Source organism: Castor canadensis, chromosome 7 (assembly GCF_047511655.1).
Source record: "Castor canadensis chromosome 7, mCasCan1.hap1v2, whole genome shotgun sequence".
NCBI classification, from domain to species: Eukaryota; Metazoa; Chordata; class Mammalia; order Rodentia; family Castoridae; genus Castor; species Castor canadensis.
The window spans coordinates 59,784,157-59,799,218 of NC_133392.1; the positions used below are offsets into that span (position 1 = coordinate 59,784,157).

Here is a 15,062-nt window from a genome sequence, read left to right on the forward strand (position 1 = left end):
AGTGGAAGGCCTTGAGGTGGTGGTCTTGATGACTGTGTCACAGGATTGGCTAGAATCAATGACCAAGTTAGTTACAGGGACATGAGTGGGGGGCCACCTAGTACCAGAGAACAGTGTATAAAATGAAGGCAATTAAGGGAGATGAAGAGAGCGGTGTTAGAGAGCGGTGTGTGCCACTTTGAGTTGCCAAAGGCAGGGCCTGGCTGCTATGACTCTGGGTGGGGGATGACAAGGCACGCATCCTTTCTCTTCAGGTCTTCCTTAAAAGTCCCAACAGCTGACCTTTCCATAGTAATCATGTATTTTTCTTTAATTAAAAAAATTTTTTTTGCCATACTGAGGTTTGAACTCAGGCCCTTGTGTTTGCTAGGAAGGCGCTCTCCCACTTGAGTGACACCCCCTAGCCCTTTTTTGCTTTTTAATTATTTTCTAGGTAAGATCTCATGGTTTTTTGCCCACGCTGGCTTTGAACCTCAATCCTCCTGTCCATGTGTGTTACCTTCTAAATTAATTCTTCTCAAACTAACCTTTCTTTTCTCTAGCTCCTGGTCCCCTTCTCCTATTGGCCTCTGTTGCTTTAAAGTATCTGCATTAGTTTCTCCGTGTTGAGGGCAACAAATGCTATCTAGTTTTTGAGGTGTCTTACCTATCCTCATACCTCCCTTGTGTGCTCTTGCTTTTATCATGTGCTCAAAGTCCAATCCCATTGTTGTGTTTGCCCTTGATCTAATGTCCGCATATGAGGGAGAACATACGATTTTTGGTCTTTTGGGCCAGGCTAACCTCACTCAGAATAATGTTCTCCAGTTCCATCCTTTTACCTTGCGAATGATAACATTTCGTTCTTCTTCATGGGTGCCAGGGTTTTAAATTGGGGGTTAGCATGAAGAGGACCAAAGACGGAGGAAATTTCAAGTGGAAACCAATATTCCACAGTGGGGAGCTCAGTGGCTCTGTGAGTTTGGAAGTTGGTTGCAGGACCCATTGCGGCTGGTTCTGAGTGTGCACTCCTTTGTTCTTGCAGCCCAGCTACTCTTCAGTGATTAGATTCTGAGGCCCCACCCTTAGCAGGAAATGGTAAGGAATCAGCAGGAAGCCCAGAACAAGGGAAGGGAAACTCCTCCCTCTTGTCATAGGACAGGCAAGAGGCAGCCTCAGTGGAAAGTGGACAAGGGCATTGCAGTGTCTGGGACTGCAGACACAGCGTGCTGAGATGGACAGTGGTCACATCTTCAAAGGAAGTAAGGGAAAGAGTGCTCCCCCAGGGTGAGGACATGTCATAGGCTGCTGTGTTTATCGTGTGACTGCAATATGGAGCCTCCATCCTCCAGAAACCTGTAGGCCTTCCCAGGACTATGGGAAAATGCTGTTCCTGTATGTACAGAGGGCAGTGGTTTGTGTGTTTTCACATCAAACAGCCTTCTGGGAGGAAAACCTGCCCTTGCTTCTAAGTTGTTCCTTATTCAAGGCCAGAAGACCCCAAAACAAGTTGATTTTTTTTTTAACCAGGAGAAAAGATAAAAGGATGCGTGGAATCAAATTATAAGAAATAGTTGGTGTAAATAAAGTAGCAGAAGAATGCAAAATATTTTTTCTGTCTTAGCAGGGTTTTTGTAACCAAAACCCCTCACTATTGTTTTTGAGGTAGAGGGATCCAATGAAAACGTTGAGTCTGAGAAGAAACTGTTTATGGGAAATCAAACAACTCATACTAGTAGATGAGAGCACAGCGTGCAAGTTTCACGTTTTGAGTTTGGCTCAGGGATTTGTGGTACTCACTGATGGAAAAGAAAATCGAGAAGGTTTTGTGTTGAAGGTGCTCCGTGATGAAAGGCAGCTCAGTCTTCCTCATGTTTAGATTGTTACCTGAAGAAAGGAAAAACAAATTGTTCTGAATGCTGATTCTACTATTTTCATGGGAAATTTGTTTTTTTCCTAACAAGTAAGTGGCAAAACAACAAAACTTTTGCAAAAGCAGGCCTGGGGAGAGTCCAGGGCAGTTTCATAATGGGTATGCAGAGTTATTTTTTGCTGCTTTCCTTTTCTTTCTTTCTGGGTGTTGATGTGGATCTCTTTCTATTTGTTCAGGAAATTGTGACGTGTGTTCTGGGCAGGCTTTGAGGTTTTGGAAACTTTTCTAAAAGGGACAGAGAGCACCCCGCTACATTTCCTAATCGTGAGGCTAGCGTGCTGGAGAGAGCTGGTCATGATGCAGAAGACACTCAAGTGTAGTAAGCTTGTCCTGGCTCTTGCTCTCATCCTGATTTTGGGATCTTCTGTTCAAGGTAAGACCAGGAATCTTGTTCCCCTGTGATCTTTGCAAGCCCCAGAGTTGGTACAAATGACTGGGTTCAATTTAAGGTACCAAATGAATCATCTTGTGGGAAAGGAGGCAAAAAAGGTATTTGGAGTAACTGAACTTGAGTTTGGTACCAAGGAAAATTAAACTCTGAGTCAGGTGCAGCCTTGCAAACTCTTAGAGTGATTGAAGTATGCTGTTTTAGTTGTGGAAGAAGGGGTGGCTTATCTATTTAAAAGAATAAGGAAAATGATCCATGTGTTTGCTGCATGAAGAAGGCATTTGGAATTCTAGAATATTTGTCTACCCCCAAGTCCCTACATCAATCCTGAGTTTGAATAATTATTTTAACCCTGGGAGATGCCATTTTTTAACCGAGGTAAATTTGACTGTATTTTTTTTCTTTTATCTTTTTTTTGGGCTTGGTTCTTACCGAAAATTCTTTTCTGTTTAGAAGTGGTTAATGCAAACCTCAGATTTTAAAGAGAGACCAAAGCTTTGTTGGTATTTGTGCTGTTGCTCAGAGAAACATCGCAGTTAGAAATATCTTCTTAGGTTTCTCTATCATTTAGGGCTGTTTATTCAGACTGAATCAACTTAAAACCTGTAATGACTAAGACAATGAAAATGACCAGTTTGTGAGAAAAATACAATTTCTTCTACCGCGGCCCATGAGAAATTAAGTCTAAATAAGACAGGAGGTCATGGCCTGATAAATAGATGGCAGAACTTATAGTAGAAAAACATTAAATTCCCCCAATTGGTAAAGGAAATATTGAATCATAGTGACATTCATGTCCTGGATTTGTTTCTTCGAAGTGACTTCTCTCTCTGTCCTCATACTCTTACTTCTGATGGAAATGAAATCTTATAGATGATCTCAGAGAAATTCCTTCTAGATTGGATATTTGTAAAATAATTTTCTTCTAGTTATGCTAAAATTGGAGGAAAAAACCATCAAGCAATGTTGCTGATACTTATCCATTAATCTGCTTATTTTTAAAGTACAAAGCATAGAGAACATGCTTTACCTGTGTCTTTTAGGAAAAATCTTCAGCTTGATGTAATGATTCCTTAATAACCTGTGCTCTGATGAGACCGAGAGCAGAGAAGTCCATATTTATGGCACAGACTTGAGTGGCCAGTTCGTGCCACATACATCCCAATGCTCCATTCTGCACTGACTTAGTAGGTAAAACTAGCACGAAAACAAAACCTTTCCTTATATGTGCATTCATTTGAAAGAAATGAAGAAAGAAAGCATCATGAGATTATATAAAACACTAGCATTTATATCATCATCTAGTTGATTTAGCTCTTTGTTGGGAAAGGAAATCAAAATAGAGACAATGAATGAGCTGAGAAACTGGGGTGTTTCTAAGGGACCCTTGGCATTGGACTCAAAGGGTTTGTGCTCACACCTGAACATGAAGGAAAACAGATGACTGCCCATGTGTCAAAGGTACAGCAGGAGGCTACAATGCTGAACCTCGACACTGTTTCATCAGGCTGCCATGTGATGCCAGATGTCTCTCTCCCTGTTTTAAAAAAAAATGTCTTGGTGCGCTGGTTTGCCTGATCCAGTGGTTTAGCTTGCTTTCCTGAACATGAGGACTCTCAGTAACCGTATGGGTTGCTGTGTTAGTTTGCTTGGGCCACTATCACAAAGTACCACAGACTGGGTGGCGTAGACAACAGAAATCTATTTTCTCACAGTTCTGGAGTCTACAATCCAGATCATGGTGTTGGTTTCATTCTGACTTCTTTCTCCTTAGCATACAGAAAACACCTTCTCTCTTTGCCTTCACATGGCCTCTCTCCTCCATGTGTTTGTGTTCTAATGCTCTTTTTCTCTCTTTTTCCTGTCTTTTTGAAACAGGGTCTCACTTATGTAGCCCAGATTGGTCTTGAACTCAAGATCTTTCTACCTTGACTTCTTAAGTGCTGGGATTGCAGGCATGCATCACCACCCTATCCTAATACCCTTTTCTTATAAGGACACTAGTCATGTCAGATTAGGGCTGTCCTTATGACCTCATTTTAATTAATTACGTCTGTAATGACCCTATTTCCAAGTACTGTCATATTAGGAGATACTGTAGGTTAGGACTTCAACATATGAATCTTGTAGGGGACATAATTCAGCCTACAACATACTTATTTTTTAATCAATCCGAATAAAGACATGATGCAAAACTGTGAGTGCAAATGACAGGAAATTTGGTGACATGTGGCAGAAAATGGAGAACACAGGTAGTTAATCTATTTAATGTAGGCTCTGGGAATTGTTGATAATGCTTGTGAATCCTACACTTTATTGCTTCTCTTTTACAAAGATATCCATAAAGAGAAAAAAAATGGAAAAATCCATGAGCAGGTGTGGCCAGAGAGGCAGGGCTAGCCCGCCCAATCTCTACACTAACTCCTAGACCCCAGTAATGCTACCGATATGCCACCCATGTCTGTGGTTATTTGTGGAGTGATTTCATGTCCATTCCTTGATAATAATCACCATATACCTGTGAGGAGGAATTAGCACCAACTGGTAGAGGAAGAGACTGGATCTGACATCAACCTCTTGCAAAAAACAAACAAAAAAACAGTGTGAGTTTTGCCCACAGCCCACTACAACTAAGGGCAGAATTAGTCATCCAATTTCAAGTCAGAATTAGCCTTCTACTTCAACTCAGGGATTAGAAGTTTTCTTTATTTAAAATAAGACACCTTCCTTTGACAATGGTGCTTGATAATGTTAACTTCTGAGTTGAGGGAGAAATTGAAAGTAAACTTGGAGCTTTTTATAGTTCATCAAACTGAGTGAGAGTGGAGGAAGCTTATCCATCTTGAAGTGATAGACCAGTAGGAAGTAACTCCAGCTGAGATAATGACTGTTCCTTCAAAGCTACCATTTTGAATGGATTAAAATAGTAAAATTGTCTTTTTCTTTTCCCTTATGGCAGTTTTTGATAAAGTTTCTCTAATGCACCTGCAAGAAGTTTCATTAAAAATAAAAAATTACTAAATTGTGATTAAGTTAGGAGAAAATGGTAACGTAGTATGAAGAGATACAGAGGGTGCTGGAGAAAGTTGTTTGCTCTGGTAAGGTTTACTCACAGAAGGTATTTTGGTAAAGCAGAGCTAGTGAGTTTGTGTGTGTGGGGGTGGAAAGCAGGGATTCTAAGTAAAAATCATTCTTTCCCCTGCAATCCACTGCAAGCTAAACCAGCAGATCCTCTGCAAGTAGGGCCTTTTAAGATGTTTGTGTCCAGGAATGGGCTTCCTTTTATTTTAAAAATTATAATTATCACTCTGAATGTAATGGCGCACACATGTAATCCCTAGCCTTCACGAGGAGTTCAAAGCTTGCCTTGGCTACACAACAAGGCCCTATCTCAAGAAACAAAACAGAACTTCAGGGGCCAGAGCCATGAATTTTCACATCCATAAATAGCTATATCAGAAATTTAATGCCTGTAGTTGTGTTCTTTCATTTAAAGTAACTGTGATATCATCGACTCCAAAGTTTATGGATTTTGGCTAGATGTAACTTTTATTTATTTTTTTTTGTTTTCTTTTTTCTTTTTAAACTTTTTATTTTTTTATAGTTTTTTTCTGTACTGGGGCTTGAACTCAGAGCCAACACCTTGAACCATACCATCAGCCCTTTTTTGTGAAGGGTTTTTTTCTTCAAGATAGGGTCTCATGAACTATTTGCCCGGGCTGGCCTTGAACTGTGATCTTTATAATTTTTAAAAGCAGCTTTATTAAGATAGAGTTCACACACCATATAAAAAGTTCAGAGAATTGTAAGTATTCACAGAATTGTGCAACCATCACCATACTTGCTTTTATATCATTTCCACCCCTAAAAAAGAAACTCTTTATGAATTTTAAAAGCTGAACTTCTAAACTATGGGGGATTATGTATTTTAGAAAATTAAAAAGAAACTAATTTGCCAAAGTCATTGTTGTTCTATTAGTGGAAAGGCAGGTCTTTCACTGAGACGCTAGGTCATAAAGCATTAGTTTAGGGCTGGGGATGGGCTGAGTGGCAGGACAATCATGTGCTTAGCATGTGTGAGACCCTGAGTTCAATCTTCAACACTGCAGGGGAAAAATTAGTTTAATTTGTCTGTTTACCTTCCTATTCAAGTGAACCTTTTCTGAAATCCAATGCATCAGCTCCATGTAGAGGTGACTGTCTCCACCCGCTCTGTCCAGTCCAGGAGGCAGCAGTCGCTTGTGGCTACTGAACATCTGAAATATGGCGAGTCCAAATGGACATGTGCTGTGACTGCAAAATATACACAATTTGGAAGACTTAGTTTGAAAAAAAAAATGTAAAATACTCCATTTGTAACTTTTACATTGATTTTATGTTAAATGACAGTATTTTAATATGTTGAGTTAAATAAAATGTACTAAAAGTAATGTTACCTATTCCTTTTTACTTTTTAAAACATAGCTGCTAAAATATTTCAAACTCCATATGTAGTTGACTTTTTCTATTGGACAGTGCTGGTCTGGACAGCAGAGGTGTGAAGACATCGCCCTCTGGTGGGCGAGACGCTGGATTTTTATTTCACCCACAAGAAGATCCTAAGCAATGATTATGTGCCAAATGAATGCTGCCTCAGGAAGACTCAGAAAAGAAAAAAAGACAAAGTTAAAATGTATTGAATACCTGCCATGTGCAAAAGCTTGTGTTAGATACTTCACTTACACTTACAGAATTCAAACAGGAATTCTGCCATAGTATTCACAGTTGAAACATGATAGGTTGAGAATCAGGAAGGTTCTAAGTGGTAGACAGGAATTTAAACTTAAATTCTGGTCTCCCTACAAGCTGTCTACTATTAGAGATAGGTCATTGTCACCCTCCTCCTCATCATCATCAGAGAAACTAGCACTTGAATAGCATTTGAGGAACTCTGACCATGGTGTTGGGACCATGGCAAGAACCTAGCGTTTGTGTCTCGTTGCTAGATCTATTGTAGTTCCCATTGACAGAAGAAAAACTTGAGGTACAAAGATGTTAACTTGGACAAGGTCACACAGCCAGTAAGGGGAAGATCTTGCTGCCATTTTGCCTGCCTTATCTCCAGAGCTAAGCCATTTTGGACAACTAATTCTCAGAGCAGACGTTGTAAACTATAGTCAGGAGCCATAGAGAAGATAGAATAGTAGTCCACATGGAGGAAGGAAGAGAGGAAGGAAGGAAGAAGAGAGGGAGGGAGGGAAGGAAACAAAGAAGGAAGGAAAGAAGGAGGAAGAGAAAGAAGGGAGGTCGAGACAAAAGAAAGGAAGGAAGGAAAGCTGAAGGTAAAAAAACACTTACTTTCCACATTAGAGTCTTTTAAATGTTTGTATTTTAGAGGAACATTATTTATTATAGCATTTTAGAAAAAAAAAGAGAAAAAAAATCACCAAAGTTTCTACCACCACAGTAATCTTTGTTTATTTTCTCCCATTTTCCTAATATGTGTTTACGTTGTTGAAGCTAGCATGTGTACAAAGTGGTATTCTTTGTTTTTCTTCACTCATTTGTAAGTTTAGGTTTTCCTATGCTGCTGCATAATCTTTTCCATAACAACTACATTTTATTAAGTGCTTGGTTATTATCCTCTGAACACCTTGTCATCTATCCTAATGCTTCCTATTGCTGCATGCTGGGCTTTCAAGCCACCTTTCCTGCTTTGCAAGAATTCTAGACATGCCCCTTCTTGTGATTCTTAGTAGCACTTGTCTGAATAAAGTACATGCTTAGGTGGGGAGGAGATGAGCCATTTGAAGAGGGGTGCAGTATTTCTCACCACCAGGCCTCTGTCCTTGCTAAATTGAGTCATGAAGAATGTATTTCATGACCTAATAAAGGCTTTCCAATGTAACTGCAGAATAGTAGACTTGGAAACTTTTCTGTAGAAATTGAATTTCCAAAGAAGCAGCAAGAAACTACTCTGTCCCTCCACCAATAGAGGAGCCTTGTTCCTGTGAAATCTGAGCACAGAGAAAGGGAATGAGGTTTGATCTACTTTTTATTCCTAAGAATACTCTACGGGCTGGGTGGGTGCTGGTGGCTCCCTCCTGTAATCCTAGCTACTCAGGAGGCAGAGATCAGGAGGATGGGAGTTCAAAGCCAGCCCCAGGAAAATAGTTCACAAGACCTTATCCTGAAAACACCCAACACACACACACACACACACAAAGAGCTGCAAGAATGTCTCAAGTGGTAGAGGGTCTGCCTGCCAAGCTGTGAGGCCCTGAGTTTAAACCCCAGTGTTGCCACAAGAAGACAAAAAAAAAAAAAGCTATATGGCCCTGTAATGCTTTGGGAACTTCAATCTTTTGTATATTCAATCTTTTGCAATTGGAATGTAATTCATTTCTACTAACAGAGGCAGACGTTGACATCAGGTACAGATTGGAATCCTGGCTCCTCTACTTAGCACCTTTTTGTAAAGTGGAGCTAACGATACAAAAATAATAGTAGCACAGGGTGTGGTGGTGCATGCCTGTAATCCAAGCACTCAAGGAGGCTGAGGCAGGAGGATTGTGAGTTCTAGGTAGCCTGGGCTACACAGCAAGGTCCTGTCCCCCAAAATGAAACAAGGCTGTCAGAGTGGCTCAAGTGATAGAGCACCTACCTAGCAAGTGTTGAGGCCCTGAGGTCAAACCTCAGTACACCCAAAAGACAAACAAACAAACAAAACACCCAAATAATCGTAGTACTATCAAGTATTTACCATACTCCTGGCACTGTTAAGGTTTTTATATGTATTTTCTCATTTAATTTTTTCAGGGGGGCAGTTCTGGGGCTTGAACTCAGGGTCTTATGCTTGATGGGCAGGAGCTCTACCACTTGAACCATACCTCCCTCACTCATTTAATTTTCTATGGCAAGTTTATGACACTACATTTTACAGTGGGGGTTCAGAGAAGCTATGGTTTCATAACCAGTCATAGCAGAGCTGGGACTTCACTCCAGACAGCTGACTCCAAGGCCTATTCTGATCTTAAACTCTCTGCCATGTTATAGGAATGCTGTGAGAAGGACAAACAATGCATATACGAGGCTGGCACACACTGGCTGCTGCTTCTGTATCAAAGGCCATCAAACCTGTCCACACGTTACCTTCTGCCAAGGCTAGAATCTATGTAATTAACTTCTTAGGGAAGAGTGACAAGCAGCTGCAGAGGAGATACCTATGACCCATGTGGGCTCCTTGTTCCGGCAGGTTATCCTACGCAGAGAGCCAGGTACCAGTGGGTACACTGCAATCCCAACAGCAATTCTGCAAACTGCATTGATGAAAAGGGACCACTGTTCAACCTCCTTCCAGGTGAACCCAACAGGATTCTCCCTGCAAGGACTACCAACCCTTTGTTGTAAGTGGACTTTTTTCTGATTTTAAACTCGTCATTTCCCAACCTCAGCTGAATCTTCATCTTGGTGTGCAGGTAGGAGGACCATCAGAGGGTTCTCCCCCCAGGCTCCTGCTTTGGTAGTTTTTTTTTTTTCTGCAGTTCATGGCAAAACTCTACCAAATATGCAGGTAAATGAGACATACAAGTGTGCACAATTCGTTTACGTTTTCCCAAGGTTTTTTGTGGGTGGTAGAGACAAGCATTGAGTACTTTTCCCCAATGAATAATGAAGATGATTGAAGATTATTTTATTAATGCAGTATATATTATATATTAAAATTCAGTAGGAGTTGACCAAGTGAACAAATAAACAAAATGTGGTATATCAATACAGTGGAGTAATATTTGGTCATAAGAAGAATGAACTAGAGCTGGATGTGGTGGTACATACCTGTAATCTCAGCACTTGGGAGGCTGTGGCAGGAGGATCATGAGTTTGAGGACAATCTGGGCTACACAGCAAAACTTTATCTCGAACAAAACAAAGCAAAACAAAAAAGAAGCACTGATACATGTTACAATATAGATGAACCTTGAAAACACTAAGCAAAGTGAAAGAAGCCACATATTGTATGATACCATTTATATAAAATGTTTGGAAAAGTCAAGTCCTAGATTAATGGTTGCCAGGGGCTGGGGAGAGGGAGAGTAAGAGAGGAAGATAAGAACTATTGGATAGGTTTTTTTTTTTTTTTTTGGCAGGGGAGAGTGGAGCTGGTGATAAAAATATTCTGTAATTGGATAGTGATGAGTAAAAAAGAAATTAGGGACATGTAAAACAAAAATCAAACCTCTTCTTGATCATATAAAACCTGCTTAAACTTGCAAAACAGCCCCATAGGAATTCGTAAGTAACAAAAATTAAATTATATTAGAATTCTTCATTTTAATGAATATCAAAGTTAAACAGTATGTAGCAAAAATGTGTTAAGAAAAGGATTATCATAAAAGTTTTCATTTTCAGACTCAAACTTAGGAAATCACTTTCCTCAAAGCCAGGTAATTCATCAAGCCCCTCAGCAAGTAAACCCACCATCCTTGGATGCTAGTGACCTTCATCCTAGGCATTGCCTGCGTTAGAGATGACGTCATTGCAGTCCTCAAAATGCAACTTCTTGTGGTCTTATCCTTTGCTCTTACTTTAAGTCCATAGTATTAAGTTTGAACCTAATATCACATCCTATATTACTCTAAGTCATGGGTTTCAGTAATAACTCATTCAAGTCTAAAATGTTAGAGGAATAACCCAAATTCTACAAAATAACTCTTTCACACCATTTCCTCTCTCCTAAAGCCTCTGCAGTCCTCCCTTCCAAAGCCAGTAACTTTGCCTGTCACTGGGACATTGCTTTTCTTCCTATCACTATGGACAGATGGTCCCTGCTTCCGTGCTTATCCTGGGCCCTTTTGCCTTCCAATACAGTCCTTGTCCTTCCTGTCCTGCTCTGTGTGTGGGCAAGAGAGTGTTGGCCCTTGTGATCTCCATATGCCAGGCTCTCAGGTTTGTGGCTGAGTTCGGCCAATGGGAGGCACTAAGGGATATTGGGGAGCCTGGGAGGGAGAGACCTTGGGCAGCACCTCTGGCATGACTGTCATACATGGCTTCAGCTCCCACTGACTGTCTCTAGTCCCTGGGCTCAGGTAATGTCACCTCCTTCCACTACCTGTAGCCAGGTGGGGAAGTGTTTTCTTGCTGTTGCTAATCTCTGGGTTCCTTATCAGGCCCTATGTGGCTTCTCATCCCCTCAATCACACGTATGAACGCTCTCCTCTGTGTTAAGTATTTAGAGAAGCTTTCTGATTAGTCTTAGTCCTTGCACCTTCTAAGGCCAACTGGCATCCTATTCCCACCGCCTTCTCTAGGACTTCAACTCTGCACTTGCTTCTCTGAGCCCAGCGTCTCCGGACACACCTATGCTGAGGTATACTTGCTCCCTTTCCACTGCATCCTCTCCAGCTAGTGTCCCATTCTCTGCTCCTCCTCGCAGCAACACTTCTGAGAAGGTCACCTGTGCTTGCTGTCTGCCCCCTCCTTTCTTCAACCCCTTGGGGATGGACTTCTGCTCCTGTCCTCTATCTGGAGCATTTGACTGTGGAGTGCTCAGTAAGGTGGTGATCATTCCTGGTTACACATTCATTGATTGTGTCTCTATTTTTAGCTGACTTGACCTCTTAATTACCTTCAAAAGCAGTTGACCATCTCCTCTTTTGAAATGCTTTTTCCTCTGTGGCCCCACTTTATCCTGGGTTTCTTTCTGTTTTCCTGGCTGTTTTCTTCTCTGCTCAAGTTTCTCTTTTTAAGCAAAAAGTCCTGTTTAAAGTTTAATATGTGGGGTGGCCCTGGCTGTGTTCTGGTCCTCCTGTTCTATGGCTCTTTAAACTCCATCCATAAGTCAGTACTGTCAAGTCTGTATTATCAGCTTTTTGCTCCTCTATCTTCAACCACCCAGGTCATCATCTTCTATTTTCCTGATTGATTTATTCACTTTTTATTGTCTGTCTTCACCACTAAGTTAGAAACTTCTTATCTACTTGCCCCTGTTCTCTCCCAGGCACTCATAACAGGGACCAGATGTTTAACGAATATATTGAACAAATACATGCACGACTGACAACTCATCATCTGCATGAACTGTGGTTTCTGATTTTCATGGAGAAAATGACCTGTAGGCTGTGACACACAACTCTTGCCTTTGATTCTGTTTCCCTGATCTGCCACGGAGGGAGTGGCTCTACTGCTCTGGTCGTTAGGTGCTTATTGGACTTCTAACCAACATACACCATTCAGCCACAGTAGCCTTGCCCTTCTGCATCCTTCGGCTGATGAATGCAGTTTGAAGGCAGGGTAATTTGGAATATGGTTTTGGGGAGAAAACTGGATGTTAATATGCTAGAAAATATAATCCTTAACATGCTATAAAGAATTTCTCAGTCAGGCACTGGTGGCTCATGCCTGCAATCCTAGCTACTTGGGAGGCAGAGATCAAGATCATGGTTTGAAGCCAACCCAGGCAAATAGTTCACAAGATCCTATCTTGAGAAAACCCATCACGTAAAAGGGTTGGCAGAGTGGCTCAAGGTGTAGGCCTTGAGTTCAAACTCTAGTACTGCAAAAAAAAAATTATTCTCAAGTTGTACATGTGACTCAAGTGGCAGAATATCTGTCTAGCAAGAGCAAGGTCTTGAGTTCAAATCCCAGTACTGCCAAAAAACCCTACCACCACCAACAAAAAACTATTAATAAACAAAAGGCCGGGGGTGTGGCTCAAGTGGAAGAGTACTTGCCTAGCCGATGTGAAGCCCTGAATTCAAACTCCAGTACTGCAGAAAAGAAAAAGAATTTCTCAAGAGTGAGCTTTCTGTTAATTATTAGCTCTGTGAAACTTTTAAATTAGGAAAAAATGTCATGTGCATAGGCTGACTTAGTTATTTGTCCTTTCTTTAGGGAGAAAATGAAAAAAATAGGTCCTTTCTTTAAAAAAAAGAATAAATGATACCACTTCTTTTATATTTTTAAAAATAAATTAGTTTTGGTGGGCACTACTAGAGTTTGAACTCAGGCCCTCACACTTGCTAGGCAAGCAAGAACATTACCACTGAGCCATGCTTCCCCCACCTTTTAAAAATGACTCCTTTAGTAAATCCCAAATATAGGAGAGCTATGTTTGTGATAAGGAAAATTGGCACTGCTCATCTTTGTCTGCAGTGGGTAAATGTGGAATTGCTAAGTGTAATGAGTTAGGGATGGGAAGTATAGCAAGAAACATAGGAATGTTTGATTTTTTATTGTTGTTTTAAAGTATTAAATAATTCAGAAGGTTTTAACTCTTTAGTTTGAACAACTGAGTGACTGCATTTATTTTCTTATCTTAAAATATTATAGTCCTTATAATCAAACTTTACTGTTTTTTTCCTTTCATATTTCAGAATAACAAGACTCCAGAAAATGAATAATGTCTTCCCTCTTTCTGAGGACTATTCTGGCTCCGGCTCCGGCTCTGGCTCCGGCTCTGGGTCTGGAAGTGGCTCTGGGAGTGGCTTCCTAAATGAAATGGAATGGGAATACCAACCAGTAGATAAAAATGATGCTTTCTACACTGACTTTCCCAAGGGGAAGAAGCTGCCCTCAGATAACCTGGAGTTGGGTCAAGATGGACTAGAAGATGATTTTATTATATAAAAGTGAGGGTGTCCCTACCTTGACACCAGGCAATGTAATCTGTGTATTTCGTGAACCATGGTTAAATGATTAGTCTTGGGGAAGTGAGTTTTATAGAAATTTGAAACCAGTCTAAAAAGAACCTTAAGTTCTGTCACTTTTTTCCTTCATTAATTCTTAAAGGATCATGCTTTAATACTGTTATCTCTCCTATTATGGAAAAAATACTTACATTTTTTGGTATCATATTCTGCCAACATCATTATGAAATTAACTAGACTTCCATGTCTGTAAAATTATTTTAGAGAAAAAATTATACTGTTTTTGAAAAATTCAGTTTGAGAAGCAAGTTGATAAGCAATATTTCACACTTAACTCTTCAGGAACCTAACTGACTGTGAATTCCAGACATACCCCATTTTATTGTGGAATGAAAAGCCAACAGAGGGAACTTACAGAGTGGGGATTTGATGTGGTTTACAGTGTGAAGGGTTTTACTGCACTATCACCACTGGACATTGTGTAGCTATAACTGTAATTGATGATACAATTAGAAACTTAAGACCCCAATTAAAGTACAGTTGTGGTCTCATACTACATACTGCTTTGCCCTTTGTCCTGAATATGTGTCTATTTTCATATGTTACTCTATTAAAGCAGAAGTATAACCAAAGAGTGTCTGGAATCTCTTTTTCTAAACCCAGGAAATAATTATTTTTTATTAGATTTTTTTCTAGAAGTCTTAACAAAGCATCTTTAAATTATGGCTCCCTGTTAGTGGGGCAGATGGTGGTCAAGAACTCAAAGGAATCTCAACGCAGATCTGGCTCATAATGGCCATTTTTCTAGTCCCTAAGTATGTAATTAAATGGAATGCTTGTTAATTAGTGCAATCCTAGCTTGCTTGCTTGCTTTCCTCCCTCCCTTCCTCTTCCCCTCCTCTTGCTCTTCTCCGCCTCTTCTTCCTCTTCTTGTTTTTTTTTTTTTTTTTTGAGATACAGTCTCAGTATGTAGACTAGGCTGACCCTGAATTTGTGATCTTCCTGCCTCAGCCTCCTGATTACAGGTGTGTACCACCACTCGGCTTTGGCTTCTTGACTTATGTAATAGGAGCTATTGCAATGGAGAAAAATAGCTGGAAACTTCTTTTTTTGGTATTATTTTAATCTTATCTTATCA

General features: G+C 40.3%; 1 protein-coding gene across 1 annotated transcript; it reads left to right on the top strand.

Annotated features, from left to right (window-relative positions):
* The first annotated feature begins 1,649 nt into the window (after nt 1–1,649).
* On the top strand, nt 1,650–14,556 carry Srgn (serglycin). The gene is made up of 4 exons (XM_074079034.1): nt 1,650–1,942; nt 2,089–2,285; nt 9,535–9,685; nt 13,652–14,556. Exons 2-4 carry the CDS (start codon nt 2,207–2,209, stop codon nt 13,902–13,904), a joined length of 483 nt encoding a protein of 160 aa, XP_073935135.1. The 5' UTR covers nt 1,650–1,942; nt 2,089–2,206; the 3' UTR covers nt 13,905–14,556.
* Nucleotides 14,557–15,062: the final 506 nt, after the last annotated feature.